This window comes from Mirounga leonina, unplaced genomic scaffold (assembly GCF_011800145.1).
Source record: "Mirounga leonina isolate KUSES-001 unplaced genomic scaffold, KU_Mleo_1.0 Mir_353, whole genome shotgun sequence".
Classification (NCBI taxonomy): Eukaryota; Metazoa; Chordata; class Mammalia; order Carnivora; family Phocidae; genus Mirounga; species Mirounga leonina.
The window spans coordinates 1,835,731-1,855,002 of NW_023270699.1; the positions used below are offsets into that span (position 1 = coordinate 1,835,731).

At 50.4% G+C, this 19,272-nt stretch overlaps 2 protein-coding genes across 2 annotated transcripts; one reads left to right on the forward strand and one right to left on the reverse strand.

Annotated features, from left to right (window-relative positions):
- Positions 1-958: 958 nt before the first annotated feature.
- On the reverse strand, positions 959-8,942 carry LOC118026910 (keratin-associated protein 10-8-like). Its single transcript, XM_035029965.1, has 3 exons — positions 8,752-8,942; positions 8,468-8,667; positions 959-1,569 (listed from the first exon to the last, which is right to left on the reverse strand). Exons 1-3 carry the CDS (start codon positions 8,940-8,942, stop codon positions 959-961), a joined length of 1,002 nt encoding a protein of 333 aa, XP_034885856.1.
- Positions 8,943-11,620: 2,678 nt separating this feature from the next.
- Positions 11,621-13,117, forward strand: LOC118026911 (keratin-associated protein 12-1-like). Its single transcript, XM_035029966.1, has one exon. The coding sequence runs from the start codon at positions 12,797-12,799 to the stop codon at positions 13,115-13,117; it is 321 nt and encodes a 106-aa protein (XP_034885857.1). The 5' UTR covers positions 11,621-12,796.
- Positions 13,118-19,272: the final 6,155 nt, after the last annotated feature.

Genomic DNA, 19,272 nt, shown 5'->3' on the forward strand with positions numbered 1-19,272 from the left:
GGGCGCGTCCCTGTCCTGTGCCGGCAGAGAAAGGCAGCATCAGGACATTGTAATAAAACCCTGACGTTCAAGGGGAGATGGAGAGATAGACTCAGGAGGCTGGTGGTCAACAGAAATGCTCCGCCCCAGGTGTGGCCCCGGAAGGCCCTGGCCCAGCCTCCTCCTAGCCCAGAAGCGAACCTGGGCCCTGCCTCCTGCTGCTAGACCAACCAGGGAGACGGAGGCCTGGGCAACGGGGCCCTCCTGCCAACGGGCCTGCTGTCCAGGTGGCTGTGGGCCACCTGAGTCCCGAACACTCAGCGGGGCTACCCCAGAGTAGCCTGGAGGGACGGATGGGGACCACCAGGGTGGGCCTCAGCTCAGTGCCGCTGGAAATGCTCCCAAGATGGGCTTGTCAGCAAGATGGCCAGGGTTATGTTAGCCTGGAGGATCGGAAATCATGAAACAAAGCCAGGCTGCCAGAGAGAACCAGTAGAGGCAAGGATGCAAGATTGATTGATTGATTGATTTTAGGGGGGAGGGGCAGAGGGAGGGAGAGAACCCAAGCAGACTCCCTGCTGAGTGCAGAGCCTAACATGGGGCTTGATCTCATGACCCTGAAACCATGATCTGAGCTGAAATCAAGAGTCAGATGCTTAACTGACTGAGCCACCCAGGCGCCTGGGCAAGTTTATTCACTTAGCATCACAAGTATGTTTGGGTTGGAGGCAAACAGCTTCCAGGAGGGGCAGAGACAGGGCAGGAGGCCATGGCTGTCAATAGCAGGGGAGGGCTGTCTCAGGTCATCGGGGCGTGGCGTGGAGGCTGCAGCCAGGCTCAGCCCTGGTTATTAGGGTCCGAAGAGGGTTCATGCTGACCTGTGCACTGGAGCTTGTGCTGGCTTAAATCCTGAAGGAGGCAGGGCGAGAGCTTGGGGTCCCCCATAGCGCCCAGCTGGCCCCGGTGGGGACGTGCCCCGTCAGCAGCAGGACTTCTGGGCCGAGGTGGGCACACAGCAGGCCTGGCGGGGGCCCACGGGCCGGCAGAGCAGGGACACGCAGGAGGAGGGTCTGCAGCAGGACAAGGAGCAGGGGCTGGGCCAGCTACAGGAGGGGGCTGAGCAGGGGGAGGCCTCACAGCAGACAGGGGTGCAGCTGACGGGCTTGCAGCAGGCAGGGGTGCAGCAGACGGGCTTGCAGCAGACAGGGGTGAAGCAGAGGGGCTTGCAGCAGACAGGGGTGTGGCAGATGGACGCACCACAGGCTTCCTGGCAGGGGGAGGAGCTGCAGCTGGAGGGCCGGCAGGAGCTGGTGCAGGCTGATTGGCAGGGGCTGGACCCGCAGCTCACGGGGGTGCAGATGAGGGTCAGGCAGGAGCCCGGGGTGTAGCCGCTGGACTGGCAACAGCTGGGGGTCCAGCAGGGGGGGGCGCAGCAGCTCTCTGGGCAGTCGTCCACCTGCCAGGAGGAGTCGGGGCAGGAGTCCCAGGAGCCGGGCAGGCAGACGCGGCTGCCGTAGCTCAGATCGTTGGAGCAGACGGACAGGGTGGACGCGGCCATGGCGGGGGCGGTGGGGCTGGAGGAGGGTGTGACTGTGAGTGGGAGTGTGTGAGTGTGTGTGAGTGTGTGAGGCGCTCGGGGTGTTTGGGGCTTATATACACCTCAGGGCTGTGTGCTATCCATCACGAGGCCTTGAAAAGCTTGTTTCCTTGTTGTGGGAGCAGGTCCCTGAGGATTCATGTCACGGGCTCACAGCTGATAGTTCAGCTCATTCATGACCCAGGAGGGTCAGTGGCTCTTGATACCAAGCCCACCCCTGCTCCCAGCATCTCTTGGGGCTCCGTACTATTCATCCCCATGCTCCTCAACAGTCAGTGGAATCATACGCATATTTTGTTCTTCTTTTTCATATCATCTTTATTTGGGGATATAAATTCTCTCCTGAGTCCATGAACCAACGAATGGCTGGGAGCTGTATTTATTTTTAGCATATTAGCAAACACTTATGTGTAATCGATCTCCTATGCCAGCAAGTATTCTGAGCAGCTTTGTACATGTCAACTCAGTGACCCTTACAACAACCTTGTGAAGCGGGAGCTGGGGTTCCCACTTTACCAATGGGGAAACTGAGGCACAAGGAAGCACTTGCACCAAAGCCCACACAAGTGAGCAGAAGAGCCTGGATCAGAACCCGCGGCCCGTGTTCTCAACCACAGACTCTGGTGCCCCGGAAAGCAGAGAGCAATCTGGCTTCTGGGAGAGGGGTCATTTAGACCTGCTGGTGCAGGAGTCTGGGCAGGTGCATGGTGGGTGCCCGGCAGCTGGAACCACCCGACAAGGAGCTGCTTCTAAGAAGGCACCAGCACTTGCACTTATTTTGGCAGGAATGTGCGCAAATACGGTGGGAGGTGAGCTTGCGGGAGGCAGGCCGTTGGTAAGAGCGAGACTTCACCCAGCTGAGAGTAGGGAGGGCTGCTTGGGAGGTGGTGGGGGGCATCTCTGGGGAGCGTGGGGGCTCCCAGGAGCCAGGCTGGAGCCCGAAGCTCGAGCGTGGTGAGGTGTAGCTGATACCGGCTGAGGGCCCCGGGTGGGGCTGGTCCACAGACTCCTCCTTCCTGAGCTGAGGCAGGGGCAGGCGCTGGGTTCTCTAGAACAGCCCCCGCTCCCACTGGGCATGGGCAGGACACACGCAGCCACGGTCAGTGGGCAATGCAGCCAGACGCTAGTGACCAGCGGGAAGCCAGATTTAACTGAGGGTCACGCAGTCGGACTAAGACTTGGCATGTTGCTGAGCAGGTAGGTGTTCACAGAGAGATGGGGAGTGAATGTGAAGAGGGTCTTTGCTGGGGAGCCCATCTGGCTTTGCCGCTGGCACTCTAGGGTGAGGCCCCTGGCTTCCAAAGAGACGAGGCGGCCCGTCTTCCCTGACTTCCTGGGGAGGCTGCGCCACCTCGGGCTGGCTGTTGTCAGGTGTGGGCTGGAGCTCACGGAGATCGGTTAGGCGGTCCGAGCTTCCCAGGCGAGCGCCTGGGGGGCTGATGCATCTCCATCTCTCAGTGCTCGCCTCGGCCCTCAGCTGCCCACTCCCCCCCAACACCCACCCGAATGCACGCTTGGCCCCTGGGCGGCCGGCGACGTTCACACTCCTGGCCGCCCAACAGGCGAGTGCTCTAAGGGCCACAGTGAGGAGGGGCAGTGCCGAGCCAGAAAGGGCACCTTAAGTGCATTCCCGTTGTTGTGCAACTGTCCTCACCGTCCGTCTCCAGGACTTTACCATCATCCTGATCTGAAACTCCGTCCCCATTAAGCACCACCTCCCTGTTCCACAGTCGCCCCAGCCCCCGGCACCCCATCCTACTCCCTGTGTCTGAATCTGGCCCCTCTAGTCCCTCCTACATGGGTGACCGGACAGTACCTGTCCCTCTGGGACCAGCTTATTTCACTTGACGTCACGTCCGCAAGGTTCACCCAGGTAGAAGGTGCCTGCTCTTCTTTCAGTTCGTGGTGAAGAACACCCCACTGAGTGGATGGACCACATTTTGTTTATCTGTCCACCTGTCTGTCCTTGGACCCCTGGGTTGCTTTTACCTTTTGGCTGTTGTGAATAATGCTGCAAAGATCATCTAAATCCCCTTTACCCCTTTTTTAGGTATATTCTTAGGAGTGGAATTTCTGAGGGCATATGGTGAGTGCCCAAGTGTTCCCACAGAGGTGCTCCCCTCTGTATTCCCATGGGCAATGTTTGAGGGTTCCAGTCTCGCCACATGCTCACCAACACTGGTTCTTTTTCTTCCTTTTTAAATTACAGCCATCCTAGTGGGTGTGAAATAGTATTGTGGTTGTGGTTTGCATTTCCCTGATGACTAATAACGTGGAGCATCTTTTCGTGTGTGTGTTGACCATCTGTACAATTTTGCTGGGGAAATGTCTGTTCACGTCCTTTGCCCGTTGTTAAATCAGGTTGCTTGTCTTTTTGATGCTGAGTTGTATGAGTTCTTTATATATTCTGGATATTAAACTCTTATCAGATACACGATTTGCAAATATTTTCTCCCATTCTGTAGATTGTCTTGTCACTTTCTTGATGGTGGCTTTTGAGTCACTGAAGTTTTGAATTTTGGTGAAGTCCAACTTATGTTTTTCTTTTGATCTTCATGCTTTTGGCGTAGTAGCTAAGAATCCATTGTCAAATCCAAGGTCACAAAGTATTTCCCCTGTGTTTTCTTCTAAGACATTTTGGTTTTAGCTCTTATGCTTGGGATGTTTATCCTTTTTTTTTTTTTTCAAGATTTTATTTATTTATTTGACACAGAGAGAGAGATAGTGAGAGAGAGAGAGCACAAGCAGGGGGAGCAGCAGGCAGGCAGAGGGACAGGGAGAAGCAGACTCCCCGCCGAGCAAGGAGCCTGTTATGGGGCTCGAACCCAGGACCCTGGGATCATGACCTGAGCCGAAGGTAGCTGCCCAACCGACTGAGCCACCAGGTGCCCTGATGTTTATCCATTTTAAGTTAATTTTTGTATGTTGGGTGAGGTGGGGGGTCCAAAGTAAGGTTATTTTGCATGTAGAAATCCAGTTTTTCCAGCAGCATTTGTTGAAAAGATGATTTCTTCCCCCACTGAATAGTCTTGAAACCCTTGTCAAAAATCAATTGGCCATAAATATATGGGTGTGTCTCTGGACTCTCAACTTTATTCCTTCATTCTATATGTCTGTCCTGGGACGCTGGTTCAATCACTGTACTTTTGTAGTAAATTTTGAAATCTGCAGTTGTGAATCCTCCAACTTTCTTCCTTTTTTCTAAGATTGTTCTCTTCTAGGCCCCTATCAATTCGGTATGATTTTGAGGATCAGCTTTTTCATTTCTAGAGAAAAAGGCTTTGGGATTTCAATAAGGATTCCATTGAATCTGCAGGTCACTATGGGTGGTACTGTCACCTTAACATTGTCTTCCCTTCCATGAACATGGGATGTCCTTCCACCTACACTTGTTTCTTCTGCTCTTGTGGCAGTGTTTTATAGTTATCCCTGTACAAGTCTTTCACCCCTTGGTTAAATTTATTGCTAGGTATTTTATTCTTTTGGATGTGATTTTTTCTGCTTTAAAAAAATGTTGAAAAGCAGATGACTGCACAAAAAAAATACATCTCACTTAGTTATAGAAAAACACCAATGCTTATTTAATATATCTATTACCAATAACATGCTGTCATGTTTACTGCCTGCTTACGTGCTGTTTACGTACTTTTCTACTCCTCTGTTTATTTATAGCATGCTTATGTTTGGAAGCACAAGCTGGATTTCTGTCACCAGGACTTTGTGAGCACTTTTCCTGAAGTTTATTGCATGCGGCGTTGTTAATGGCAAGTCTGATGCCAGTCTGACATTTATTTTTCCGTAGATGACTTCTGTTTGTTTTGTTCTCTGGGGATGCTTTTGGGAACCACTTATTATCCCTAATGTTCTGCAATTTCAACAGGATATGTCTGGGTTTTCCCCATTCATTTTTCTTGGCATTGCTTAGTCTTTTCAACCTGGAGGCTGTGTCTTCCACTGTGGGGCGTGTTCCTCCCTGGGGTTGCATTTCCTCATCCCCCTGTGGCCTTGCTGTGCTCCCTCTGGGAATACCACACAGCAGAGGCTGCACCTCCGGGTGGGTCACTTATGCTGGTTTCTTTTCCCTCATACTTTCTACCTCTTCGACATTTTGTTCTAAGTCAGAGGGATTTCTCAACCTCACCTTCAAGCCCCTCTGTTTAATTTTAAATATCAACAACACATTTGATACCTATGATTTTTTTAGGGTAAGTTTTATAATCGCTCCTTTTCACAGCCTCTTGCCCTTGCTTTATGGCTCTAACATCTTGATGTCTGAATATATTTAAGATTTTTACATTTAATTTAACTTTTAATTTCAAAGGTGATTTCTGCTTTGTAAACTATATGCTTCCTCTGGGGTGTATTTTTATGTTGGTAGTCTCAGGCTTTCTTTCTCAGGCCACTGGCTTTGCTCATGTGCTGGGGTGAGGGTGGGGGGTGGTCCTTGGTAGTCTGGGCTCCTCTTCCACCATGTGACAGTCTGTGTTGAGTTAGAGAAAGCTCACCCATGTGGGGAGGCTGACATGGCACTCTGGGATTGAGGTGGGGGTCTGCCAGGTGGTGGGCTTCACTTGGGGATAAGAAAGTTGGGAGCCCAGAGTCCAGAATGAGAGTTATGTACCTGGGGGTGCCAACAGCTTCCCAGGAGCCTCAGCCCTTCCTGGGTGAGGTGTTCAACTGTCCTAGAGATACACATTGGTGATGTTCTGGGGAGAGGTGGGACTGCTGGACACTCGGCCTTGGGGAGTGCCTGGCCAGGTGGCTCTGGCTCCTCCCCTCCATTGAGGACACACCCCTCCTCCACCGGGCCTGCTCATGGGGAGCAGGTGCTGTCCTGCTCCAGGGCCCCTGCCTCGGGGTTGGCACACTCGCCTGTTTCCCATTGCATTTGTGGAGTTCCGCACCCATCGTAAGCTGACTTCTCCCCCATAGTGGGCCCTGGGAGGGCTGACGTGGGAGCTGTGGGCTCAGTCCACCATCTTGAACGGCAGCGTCCACTCTCCTGGAGTGCTGGCTTTCCCACAACCACACCCGTACTCTGGGTGTTTGGCCGACCCACAGTCCACCCTTACTCTATTGGAATGCTGAGTATCCAATTCACTTTGAAGATTAGGTTGCCACAGCATGGAGGCTATTGGTTTAATTTCCTATCCAAAGCAAGAATCCCATGTGTGGCTTGTATTTTTTTTTAAAGGAAAATTTTATTTTAAACTACTTAGCTCAACAATTATTTTCAACTATTTTTTTCATTTTATTATGAAAAATTTCAAACACACAGAAAAGTTGGAAGAATTAAGCAGGGTGTATCCATGTACCCACTCCTCGAGCCCATAGCTAACACTGAGCCTCATTTACATTCTCAGATACTTGCCATCAAACCACCCCTCTCTCCATACATCTTAGTTTTTTGGAGCATTTCAAAGTGAGTTACAAACAACAGTACACCTCACTCAAACATTTAGGAAGAATACCATTAACAGGAATTCAATTTTTGTGCTTTTGTGTGTGAAGTCATATGAATCCTAGGTGTTTCATTTGATGAATTTTCACAAATGCATTCACCTGAGTAGCCCAAACCGGATCAGGACCCACACCTTGACCGTGCACCCAACCTACCAGGGCCTCGGACATGACCTGTGCCCACCCCTCTGGCCGTGGACCTAACCACTCTCCCCAGATGTCCTCTTCTGCCTAGTCAGTTTCACCCAAATCCTCCAGAAGCAGCCATTGTTCTGATCTTTATTTATTTATTTTTTCCCTTCTCTCTCTCTCTTTTTTAAATTTTATTGTTATGTTAGTCACCATACAATAATACATGATTAGTTTTTGATGTGGTGATCCACGATCCATTGTTTTCATATAACACCCAGTGGTCCATGCAGTACGTGCCCTCCTTAATACCCATCACCGGGCTAACCCATCCCCCTCCCCCTCCCCTCTAAAACCCTCAGTTTGTTTCTCAGAGTCCATAGTCTCTCATGGTTGTTCTGATCTTTAAAAAGAGTAAATTAGTTCAGCTTGTCTTAGAGCCTCACTTAAATGGAATCATGCAACAGGTGCTCTTCTGCCCGACTCCGTCCACCAACACCATGTTTTTGAGATTCATTCATATTGTTGCAAATGCAGTTCGGTCCTCTTAATTGCTGATTTGTATTCCATTGTATGACTGTCATGGTTTGTTTATCCATCCCTGTTGATGGACATGTGGGTTGATCCAGTTCTGCCTCTTATTAAGAGAGTGGAATGAATGTACCTTCTCTTCAAGGCTTCAGCACCCAGAAGCTGGAACAGCCTCCAGGAGCCCATTATTTTGTAGGGTAGCTCTGACTTTTAGGGAACTCTTTCTTCTTTGAGCAGAAATCTGCATCCCTGTCACCCTGGCTCCTTGGTGCAACCTTTGGGGCAACACACAATGAACATCTCCCCTTGGGAAGCCCCCAAGGCACATGACTGCAAGCTGCTGTGGGTCACTTGGGCTGTGTCTCTTCCTCCCATTGTTTGCCCCTCATTGGCACAGTTCCTAGGATCCCAAGAACCATGCATGACGTCCTCATTTGAAACAGTGGGAAGGAATGCCCCATTCAGATCCAAGAGCCTGGATTACCACTTTTCCCAGAGGGGTTCCCCAACGTGCTGAGGGGCATGACCGTCCCAAGAGAACCACCCTCGGACAGGACTTCTCAGCCATTGGCTGGTCCAAGGGAGCAGATGACACGGAGAAACAGCTTCAGGGCAAAGTCACAGAAAGACACAGCACTGAGGAGCAGAGAGATTTATTTTTAATCATCACTAAGCTTTCATGGCGAAGAAAACCACCATCACTGATTCAGTAATGAGACATGGTGGGAGAGGTCAATAGAGAATTGATATTCCAGGTGATTTGTCAGGAGCAGTTAGGGGTGCCACAGGGGGCAGGCCTGCAGACCAGGGTGGGGCAGGAGGGCTGCCAGCCCCCAGAGGACTGGCAGGAGGGAGCCACATACACAATGGGCTTGTAGCTCACGGGCAGGCACACAGCAGGCTTGCAGCTCACGGGCAGGCAGCAGGACGTTTGGCAGGAGCTGGGGGTGCAGCAGGTCACCTGGCAGGACCTGGGAGTGCAGCAGCCTGAGCTGCAGGAGGAGGCCTGGCCGCAGGCCACTGGGCAGCACAGGGACGGGCAGCTACGGGCTGACTGGCAGGAGATGGATGAGCTGCACACAGGCTGACACAGGAGAGCCACGCAGGGGGCACTGCAGGAGCCCCCACAGCCTGGGGGAGGGCAGCAGGTGGGGATGCAGTCCAGGGAACCAGGGCAGGATGTCTGGCAAGAGCTGGGGGTGCAGCTGGCCTGCTGGCAGCCTGTAGAGCAGCTGGTGAAGTACATGGCGGTGGAGTGGAGTCAGGGTGGAGGCTGGAGTGGAGTCAGGGTGGAGGACAGGGCTGGTCTGGAGGTTCCTTCCCCAGGCAACCTTTATACCCAGGCTGTGGCATCCTGGCAACAAGCCACACAGGTGCCTTCCTCCTGGTTGCCTGATTGTTTGCCTCCTCCTCCTCCTCCTCCTCTGTGCGTCTCTTCCTGGAGTTTCTGGGGGAAGTGACTCGGTTCAGGAAACTGCAATAGCTGGAGGCTCAGTATGACCCAGCAGGCCTGTGATTTCTGGACTCAGAGCCCAGGTTGGATGGTGAAGGACCATCAGCGGGGGATAGGAGACCCCACATCAGGATGTTCAAGGTCCTCCCCCAGCTTACATACCCTGTCCTCTGTCCACATAAGCACCATCCTGCTCGCCAGACCAGGGGTCCCCTGCTTTGATTTGGAAACTCCGTGATCCAGAAGGTCTTCCCAATGGACCAGAGCCAAGCAGCTGGGCTCCTCACTGGGGACAGCTGTGGCCATGTCATCCACCATGTCATCCAGTCCCAGCTTTGTGCCTGGCACCGTGCTAAGCCTTTTACCTGGATCAGTTGATCACTGACTAGTCACCAATCCTTGCCGCCATCCAAGGGGTAGGTGATACCCCTCTTACATGGAGGCGCAGTTAGATTCCATGATGTTTGTGTGCTCGCACCACTGGGGTGAAGAAGCAGAAATTGAAGCTGCTCAGCTTCACTCTGGAGTCTGTGGTCTTTACCGTAGTAGACAGAAGGGCTCCCTACATGGCCCGGTAACAAGTCACACTAGTTAAGTTATTCCAAGACTGTGGTCTTGGGGGCTCAGGCTGTGGTCAGAGCTGAGACAATGAACAGCCTGGAATCTGCCTGAGACCACACAGTGGCGTGACCTTGAGACCTGTGGACGAGCCATGAGTCTGTGAGGTCAGCGGTCCACACACTCGCTCCTCCGTTGGCTCTGACCACAGGTTAAAACCGCAGTTAGGCCCAAGAGGATTCAGGGCAAAAGCACGTGACCACATGTCCAGCTGTGACCTAGTAATGGAGTTGCACATTTCCATTGGTCACTTGTGGTCCAAGCCAACCATGAGAAGAACGAAAACGAGCCTTTCACTCCTGCTCCTTCCTCCAGCCCATAGGGCTCCTCCCAGCACCCCCCACCCAGTCTTCCTTGTCGCGCACTCTGCTGCTCGTGGTTCTCTTCGCTTTCGTTTTCCTGGAAAGGTTTCGTCTCACCCTCTTTCACAGGACTTTCTCTCTCTCTCTCTTTTTTTGCTATACAGGGAATCCTTGATTGGCAGTGTCTGTCTTCAGCATCTCAACACTGTTCTCATCTGTCCTCTGGTCTCTGCTTCTGATGAGAAGTCAGCTGTTACCTTTTTTTCTCGTCTGTGAAGTGTTTTTCCTCTCACTGCTTTGAAGGCTTTGCTCTGTATTTTCAGTTTTCATCACTATAACTATTATGTGCGCAGAGATGGTTTTCTTTGTATTTATCTAGCTTGGGTTTTTCTCTAAGACCCTGGGATCTGTAAGTTGGTGTCATTTTTTTTTTTTAATCAAGTTTGGGAGAATTGTCCATTGTGTCTTCAACACATTTTTATGCTTTGATTTCATTCTTTCCTCTGGAGGTTGAACTTAACCTGTGTGTTAGACTGTCTGACACGGGCTCACAGGCTCTTTTTCTTTTTTTTTTTTAAAGATTTATTTATTAGAGAGAGAGAGAGCAGGGGGCTGAGCAGAGAGAGAGAGAATCCCAGGCAGACTCCCCGCTGAGCACAGAGCCCGAGACGGGGCTCAATCTCATGACCCTGAGACCATGACCTGAGCTGAAATCAAGGGTCGGACGCCCAATGGACTGAGCCACCCAGGCACCCCTCTTTTTATTTTTCTTAACTCTTCCTTTTCTTTCAGGTTAGATAATTTCTCTCGATGTGTATTCACTTTCTCATACTCTTTATTCTTCTATTTTTCACTTCCCAGTGGACATTTCATTTCCACCATTGTGTTTTCAGTTCTAGAATTCCTTTTTTTTTTTTTTTACCAGTTTCCATTTATCTGCCCAACATTCCCTCTCCATTCAGTCATGAAAATAATACTTTCCTTTAACTCTTTGAACATATCTTCCTTGGATTCTTGAAACGTATTTGTAAGAGCCGCTCTCCCGCCGTTGTTTGCCAGCCAACGTCTAGACCATCTCAAGTTTCATGACTACTGATGGACTTGTTTCTTTAACTGTGGATTATGTTTTCTATATCTTTTATGTCTAGTGATTTTTTATTGTATATTGAACTTAATTATGACACTAGATATAGGACGTCTGCATTCTCTTTTACTGGCTATTGATTTTTGTTCTGGTAGACGGTCAGTTATTAACTGACCATCTCAGACGTGTGCAGCCTGGTCTTACACTTTGTTGGGGCGGATCTGTTCCACCAGCTGCAGGTGTCTAGGTGTGTGGTTAGCTGTGTGCCTTCCAGAACAGAAGCAGACAGACTCTCCTGGAAAATCATGGAGGACACCCCCCACCCCAAAAAGAGGTCAGAGTCTTTATGCTGAGCTTGCCCTGTCCAGGTGGACCCCAGCAGGTGCTGTCTGCATGTAGGCGGGCTCCAGGGTCTCTGTGTGCAAGGAGTGAGGAGTGGCATGGAGGAGGGGGTGAGGGAGCAAAGATGGACGACTCTCCTCACGCAGGAGACCCCGGAATGGGAAACAGTGTCTCCCTAACAAAGAGGCTCAGCCTGTGAGTGTCTGGGTCTGGATGTGTATGCCTCGGTGTGGGTGCCTGGACCTCGCTGAGCTGTGTCCATCTTTGGGGACCTGCTCTGGAAAATTCTTGTAAACCAGTCCTGAGTCTTATAATTCAGCAGCGTCTTGCAAGAGTGTTTTCAGAAATACCGTCTTCTGCATTAAATTCTAGAGCTGTTCTCACCATCAAGGGTGGGGTGGAGGGGAATGCAAGAGATGGCACGTTCTTTGTAAGAGCAGTGTGAACTCCGAAGTCTACCAGCCAGAGCCCCGGGGGTAGGGGCAGACAGTGGTCCTCCCTGCTGGCTTTCTGGTGGTTGAGGTCAGGCGAGAGCCCCAGAAGGAGTGGAAGACCCGCCACCAGACTCAGCCAGTCCTCCTCTGAGTCCCACGTGACTGTTGACATCTGTGGGCTGCATGAGTGTGGCTGGTGTCCTCTCCCATTTCCTGGGGACACCCCTGCTTCTGATGGGGCTGCACGCAGGAGGTCCATGCCTTTGTCCACTGTGCTTCTCTAATGAGGAGGCTTTCTCGAGACAAGGATCTGAGGTCGCTGCCCTCCAGGAGTTCTCCGTGACCCACGCCCTTCCGTCCACACTCATGCTGCGGGAGGGTGGTCCCAAGTGTCGGCCGTGCTTGACCTGCGGCCGGAAGCTCCTGGGACACTCAGACATGAGCCAGACACATCTGTTCTCCCGGCACCTGCCCTGGAGCCTTCCTGATGTGAGGGAGGCTGTCCAGGGACCATCGTCCCATGCAGAGGGAGACCAGGACACCCATGTTTTCAGATCTACACAGAAGTAGCTCTGGCGAAATCGTAAGGAGGCAGAATCCGGCTGGTGCCAGTGAGACACTTGGGCGGGTTTCCAAGTGTAACGCGTGCTTGAAGAGGGGGCAATTAGTCATGAAGGTAAGGGCCAAACAAATAAAACATCTGCAACAGAAAGCCAAGTTCCAGCCCAGAAGAAGCACAAACAAGGAAGACGGCAGCGTGTCCCATGCTGTCCGGACACCCGCAGCCCGGGTATAAAGGCCGCCCAGGGAAGGAGCCTCCAGACATCACCGCCCTCCTCCCTGACTCCACTCCAGCCCCACGCCACCATGAGCTTCACCAGCTGCTCCACGGGCTGCCAGGCGTCCTGCTGCATCCCCAGCTCCTGCCAGGCGTCCTGCTACGTGCCCGTGAGCTGCCAGCCCGCTGTGTCCATGCCCGTGAGCTGCCAGCCCGCCGTGTCCATGCCTGTGAGCTGCAAGCCCGCCGTGTATGTGGTCCCCTCCTGCCAGTCCTCTGTTTGCCTGCCCGTGAGCTACAAGCCCCTCGTGTTCATGGCCCCCTCCTGCCAGTCCTCCGGGGGCTGCCAGCCCTCCCACCCCCCCCTGCTCTGCAGACCCATCTCTTGTAGCACCCCGTCCTGCTTCTGACCATGAGCCTCCCACCCAGCTGCTCCCAGGGCACAGGGGGCCACACCTGCTCCCCTCCTGGAACAAGTCTTCAGTGGCCTCCAGGTTCTGCACAGGGCAGATGAAGAACATGCCCAACGGACCCTCTGAAGCCTGTGGCAAGGATGTAGCAGGATGATCTGGATCCCTCTGTGTCCCCACTGGGAGGCCCTGGTTTCCGGGGTCCTCTGCCTCCAGCAGGGACCCAGCCCTGTGTGAGCCAAATAAACCGTGCTTTCTTGATGCAGCTCTGTGCGCCTGTCTTCTATGTTTTCTGCCCACCTAGTCCATGCTACGAAGGGGGAAGGCTCAGCCCTTCTCCCAGTGGGAGCCCCTGCGAAGGGAGGGGCGGCGCACGTGGCTGGGGGCCATGGCTCGCCCTCTTCTGGTCCTAGCTGCTCTTGCTTCCCCTTGGCTGTCGGTTCCTGCCTCGGCATCAGGACAGGCTTTCCCCTTCGCGTCAGAAGATGTCCTGTGTCCCGGGTCCTGGGTCCCAGAAAGTTGAGTCCAGCCGTTAGCTCTTTTATAGCTTAGATCTGCAGAACCCAATCAGTTCTGGCCCCCAGCTCGACTCACTTCTGTTGCCAGTCCACGTGTGGCCCATTTTTAATTGACTGATGATCAGTTATTGATTATTTTATTTTAATTTATTTTATTATTTTTAAAGATTTTATTTATTTATTTGAGAGAGAGAGAGAGAATGAGAGAGAGAGAGAGCATGAGGGGGGAGGGTCAGAGGCAGAAGCAGGCTCCCTGCCGAGCAGGGAGCCCGATGCGGGACTCGATCCAGGGACTCCAGGATCATGACCTGAGCCGAAGGCAGTCGCTTAACCAACTGAGCCACCCAGGCGCCCAGTTATTGATTATTTTAATAAACCTCCACAAACCTACTACCTAGAACACCATCAGTACTTTACCCCTGGCTTCTCGGGGTAAAGATTTGTGTGCTCTTTGTTTGCTGCCTTTTAAGAGAGAGAGCAGGGCCACCCCTCTGTGTCCCAGAAAATCAAGTTTCCTCATGCAGGGCTCTAAACGACGGTAGGAGGTCATCCTGCACGCACTGGCCAGAACTTTTTCCACCCCGTGGGCTCTTGCTAGGATTCCTCGCATGTCCTGTGTCGTGCATCCTCTTGACCCTTCCCTGCTGCTCTATTTGGGGGCTGTTTCAGGTTAAACCTGCTCCTATACTTGGGCAGGTGTGGGGGCCGCGGGGACTGGGGGTGGGAGGGCCTGGCCGTGGACTGTCCCTTCCCCTCCTTTGGCACCTGTGATCCTTCCATTGAGGCTCTGGGAACGGGCACCAGCTGGAATTCCCTGGCTGCGCGGAGATACAGGAAACTCGGCTTCTCCCTCACCTTGTCTCCGAAGACACCATAGCTCCATGCCTTGTTTCTGGGGGTTGGTTTTGGAATGAATTTTCTGGGTCAGAGAGGTGGGTGCATTTGAGACCCACCAACCTGGCACCTCATGGGCATGTAGCAGGAGGGGGCCGGGCTGCAGGCCACTGGGCAGCACGGGGACGGGTGCCATGGGCCATCCGGCAGGAGACACAGCGCTGCCATGCAGGGCGCGCATGCGGGGGGCACAGCAGAGGCTCCCCTGGCCTGGGGGAGGGCAGCAGCTAGGGGCACCGCAGGTGCAGGTGGTACACAGGGGCTCGAGGCTGGGCTGGGGACAGCGCGGGGACAGCAGTACAGAGCAGAACTGCTGTCTCCCTGGACGTTCCTACCACCCAGGCATCTGGATCTGGTGTGTGGGCTGCACTGCGTGGGCTGCGACACCTACCACAGGCTCTGCAACCCCTCCCGCTGCGGAAGAGGAGCCTGGTCCTCTGCCTCCAGTCAGTTCGGTGCTCGACCTCCCAAGCAGGTGTGGTGTGGACAGCACCACTGATTTGACTCAAACCTGCCCCAGGGTTGCCTGTCCCGGGCATCGGAGGACCGTGAACCAGGAGAAACCCAGGAGGGGCCCCTCAGCATCCCTCCCCAGAACCTCTCCCCTGGGTGCCTTCTGTCTGCCCCCATCTTCTGTCTCACCCACCTCCACCTGGTCCTGTGCCATAGCCAACATGGGCATGCACACGCGGGCATGCACATGTGCACACACAGGAGCATGCACACCCACGAGCACGCACACGGGCACACATGGGCACACACCCAGCCCTGTGCTGGCTTACCGGGCTCCCTTGTGAAACTGGCCAGTGGGAGTTCCCATGAAGCTCACAGTGTAGGTGGGACACAGGACGCCCGTGCGGGGAACCTTCAGCTATGTTGCCGTGTGAGAGGTGTGTGGCAAGACAAAGGCTGCTGGCAGAGTCCAGAGAAGGGAAAGGAGTTTTACTGGGTTAGAAAAGCCCTCCCCAGTGCCCTCTGCAGGAACCCCACTTGAGATTGGGATTGATCACCCCAGTGCATGTCTTCACCCGTGTTCTGAAAAAATGCAGTATATTCCTGCATGTTTTTAACACTTAAATGGCATCATAAACTGTGCATACTTTTGTAACATGCTTTTCTCCCCCTCGACATTATGTTGGAGCAATTCATCCCTGATGATACCTGTAGCCCTTGCCATTCCTGTTCATGGCTGTCTAGTATTCCACTGCACAAATATACTGCAATCTGTTTATTCTCCTTCATGGACATTAGGTTGCACTCGATTTTTAGCTACTGCCTCAAATGCTGCCATTTCTATTCTTCTAACTTTTCTGGTGCACGTGGCCAGTGTTGCTCTCTCCAGAAGTGCTCCTGTGTGTATGCGGTCTTCACCTACCCTGAATGTACAAACCACTGTGCAGAGTGGCTGTCCCCACCTCACACACCAGCTACTGTGGCACCAGCTATCCCATCTTTTTTGAAAAAAAATTTTATTTAAATTCAATTAATTAACATACAGTGTATTATTAGTTTCAGAGGTAGAGGTCAGTGATTCATCAGTTGCATACAACACCCAGTGCTCATTATATCACGTGCCCTCCTTCATGCCCGTCACCCAGTTACCCCATCCCCCCACCCCCCTCCCCTCCAGCAACCCTCAGTTTGTTTCCTATGATTAAGAGTCTCTCATGGTTTATCTCCTTCTCTGATTTCGTCTTGTTTTGTTTTTCCCTCCCTTCCCCTATGATCCTCTGTTTTGTTTCTTAAATTCCACATATGAGTGAAATCATAAGGATAATTGTCTTTCTCTGATTGACTTGTTTCACTTAGCATAATACCCTCTAGTTTCATCCATGTCATTGCAAATGGCAAGATTTCATCCTTTCTGATGACTGTGTAATATTCCATTGTGTATATGAACCACATCTTCTTTATCCATTTATCTGTTGATGGACATTTGGGCTCTTTCCATAGTTTGGCTATTGTGGACATTGCTGCTATAAACATTGGGGTGCCAGTGCCCCTTCGGATCCCTACATGTGTATCTTTGGGGTAAACACCCAGTAGTGCAATTGCTGGGTCTTAGGGTAGCTCTATTTTTAACTTTGTGAGGAACCTCCATACTGTTTTCCAGAGTGGCTGCATCAGCTTGAGTTCCCACCAACAGTGTAGGAGGGTTCCCCTTTCTCTGCATCTTTGTCAACATCTGTCTTTCCTGACTTGTTAATTTTAGCCATTCTGACTGGTGTGAGGAGGTATCTCATTGTGGTTTTGTATTTCCCTGATGTCAAGTGACATTGAACATTTTTTCATGTGTTGGCCATTTGTATGTCTTCTTTGCAGAAATGTCTGTTGTGTCTTCCGCCCATTTCTTGATTGGATTATTTGTTCTTTGGGTGTTGAATTTGCTAAGTTCTTTATAGATTTTGGATACTAGCCCTTTATTTGATATGTCATTTGCAAATATCTTCTCCCATTCTGTTGGTTGTCTTTTGGTTTTGTTGATTGTTTCCTTTGCTGTGCAGAAGCTTTTTATCTTGATGAAGTCCCAATAGTTCATTTTTGCCCTTGCTTCCCTTGCTTTTGTCAACATTTCTAGGAAGAAGTTGCTGCGGCTGAGGTCGAAGAGGTTGCTGCCTGTGTGCTCCTCAAGGATTTTGATGGATTCCTATCTCACACTGAGGTCTTTCATCCATTTTGAGTCTATTTTTGTGTATGGTGCAAGAAAATGGTCCAGTTTCATTCTTCTGCATGTGGCTGTCCAAATTTCCCAGCACCATTTGTTGAAGAGACTGTCTTTTTAACATTGGACATTCTTTCCTGCTTTGTTGAAGATTAGTTGACCATAGAGTTGAGGGTCCATTTCTGGATTTTCTATTCTGTTCCATTGATCTATGGGTCTGTTTTTGTGCCAGTATACATACTGTTTTGATTACAGCTTTGTAATAGAGCTTGAAGTCCGGAATAGTGATGCCACCAACTTTGGTTTTCTTTTTCAACATTCCTTTGGCTATTTGGGGTCTTTTCTGGTTCTGTACAAATGTTAGGATTATTTGTTCCAGTTTTGTGAAAAAAGTTCATGGTATTTTGATAGGGGTTGCATTGAATGTGTAGACTGCCCTAGGTAGCATAGACATTTTAACAATATTTGTTCTTCCAATCCATGAGCATGGAACGTTTTTCCATTTCTTTGTGTCTTCCTCAATTTCTTTCATGAGTATTTTATAGTTTTCTGAGTACAGATTCTTTGCCTCTTTGGTTAGATTTATTCCTAGGTATCTTATGGTGTTGGGTGCAATTGTAAATGGAATCGACTCCTTAATTTCTCTTTCTTCTGTCTTGTTGTTGGTGTATAGGAATGCCACTGATTTCTGTGCATTGATTTTATATCTTGTCACTTTACTGAATTCCTGTATGAGTTCTAGCAATTTTGGGGTGGAGTCTTTTGGGTTTTCCACATAAAGTATCATGTCATCTGAGAAGAGTGAGAGTTTGACTTCTTCTTTGCTGAACTGGATGCCTTTGATTTCTTTTTGTTGTCTGAATGCTGTGGCTAGGACTTCTAATACTATGTTGAATAGCAGTGGTGATAGTGGACATCCCTGCCGTGTTCCTGACCTCAGGGGGAAAGCTCTCAGTTTTTCCCCATTCAGAATGATATTCGCTGTGGGTTTTTCATAGATGGCTTTTATGATATTGAGGTATGTACCCTCTATCCCTACACTGTGGAGAGTTTTAATCAAGAAAGAATGCTGTATTTTGTCAAATGCTTTTTCTGAATCTTTTGAGAGGATCATATGGCTCTTGTCCTTTCTTTTATTAATGTAGTGTATCACATTGATTGATTTGCAGATATTGAACCACCCTTGCAGCCCAGGAATAAATCCCACTTGGTCGTGGGGAATAGTCCTTTTAATGTACTGTTGGATCCTATTGGCTAGTATCTTGGTGAGAATTTTTGCATCCATGTTCATCAGGAATATTGGTCTGTAATTCTCCTTTTTGGTGGAGTCTTTGTCTGGCTTTGGGATCAAGGTAATGCTGGCCTCATAGAAAGAGTTTGGAAGTTTTCCTTCCATTTCTATATTTTTTGAAACAGCTTCAGAAGAATAGGTATTAATTTTTCTTTAAATGTTTGGTAGAATTCCCCTGGGAGGCCATCCAGCCCTGGGCTCTTATTTGTTGGGAAATTTTTGATTACTGCTTCAATTTCCTTGCTGGTTATGGGTCTGTTCAGGTTTTCTGTTTCTTCCTGGTTCAGTTTTGGTAGTTCATATGTTTCTAGGAATGCATCCATTTCTTCCAGATTGTCTAATTTGCTGGGATATAGTTGCTCATAATATGTTCTTAAAATTGTTTGTATTTCTTCAGTGTTAGTTGTGATCTCTCCACTTTCATTCATGATTTTATTTATTTGGGTCCTTTTTCTTTTCTCTTTGAGTCTGGCCAGGGTTTATCAATCTTATTAATTCTTTCAAAGAACCAGCTCCTAGTTTTGTTGATCTGTTCTACTGTTCTTTTGGTTTTTATTTCATTGATTTCTGCTCTAATATTTATTAATTCTCTTCTCCTGCTGTGTTTAACTTTATTTTCTGTTCTTTCTCCAGCTTCTTTAGGTGTAAGGTTAGGTTGTGTATTTGAGACTTTTCTTGTTTTTTGAGAAAGGCCTGTATTGCTATATACTTCCCTCTTAGGACTGCTTTTGCTGCATCCCAAAGATTTTGAACAGTTGTGTTTTCACTTCCATTTGTTTCCATGAATTTC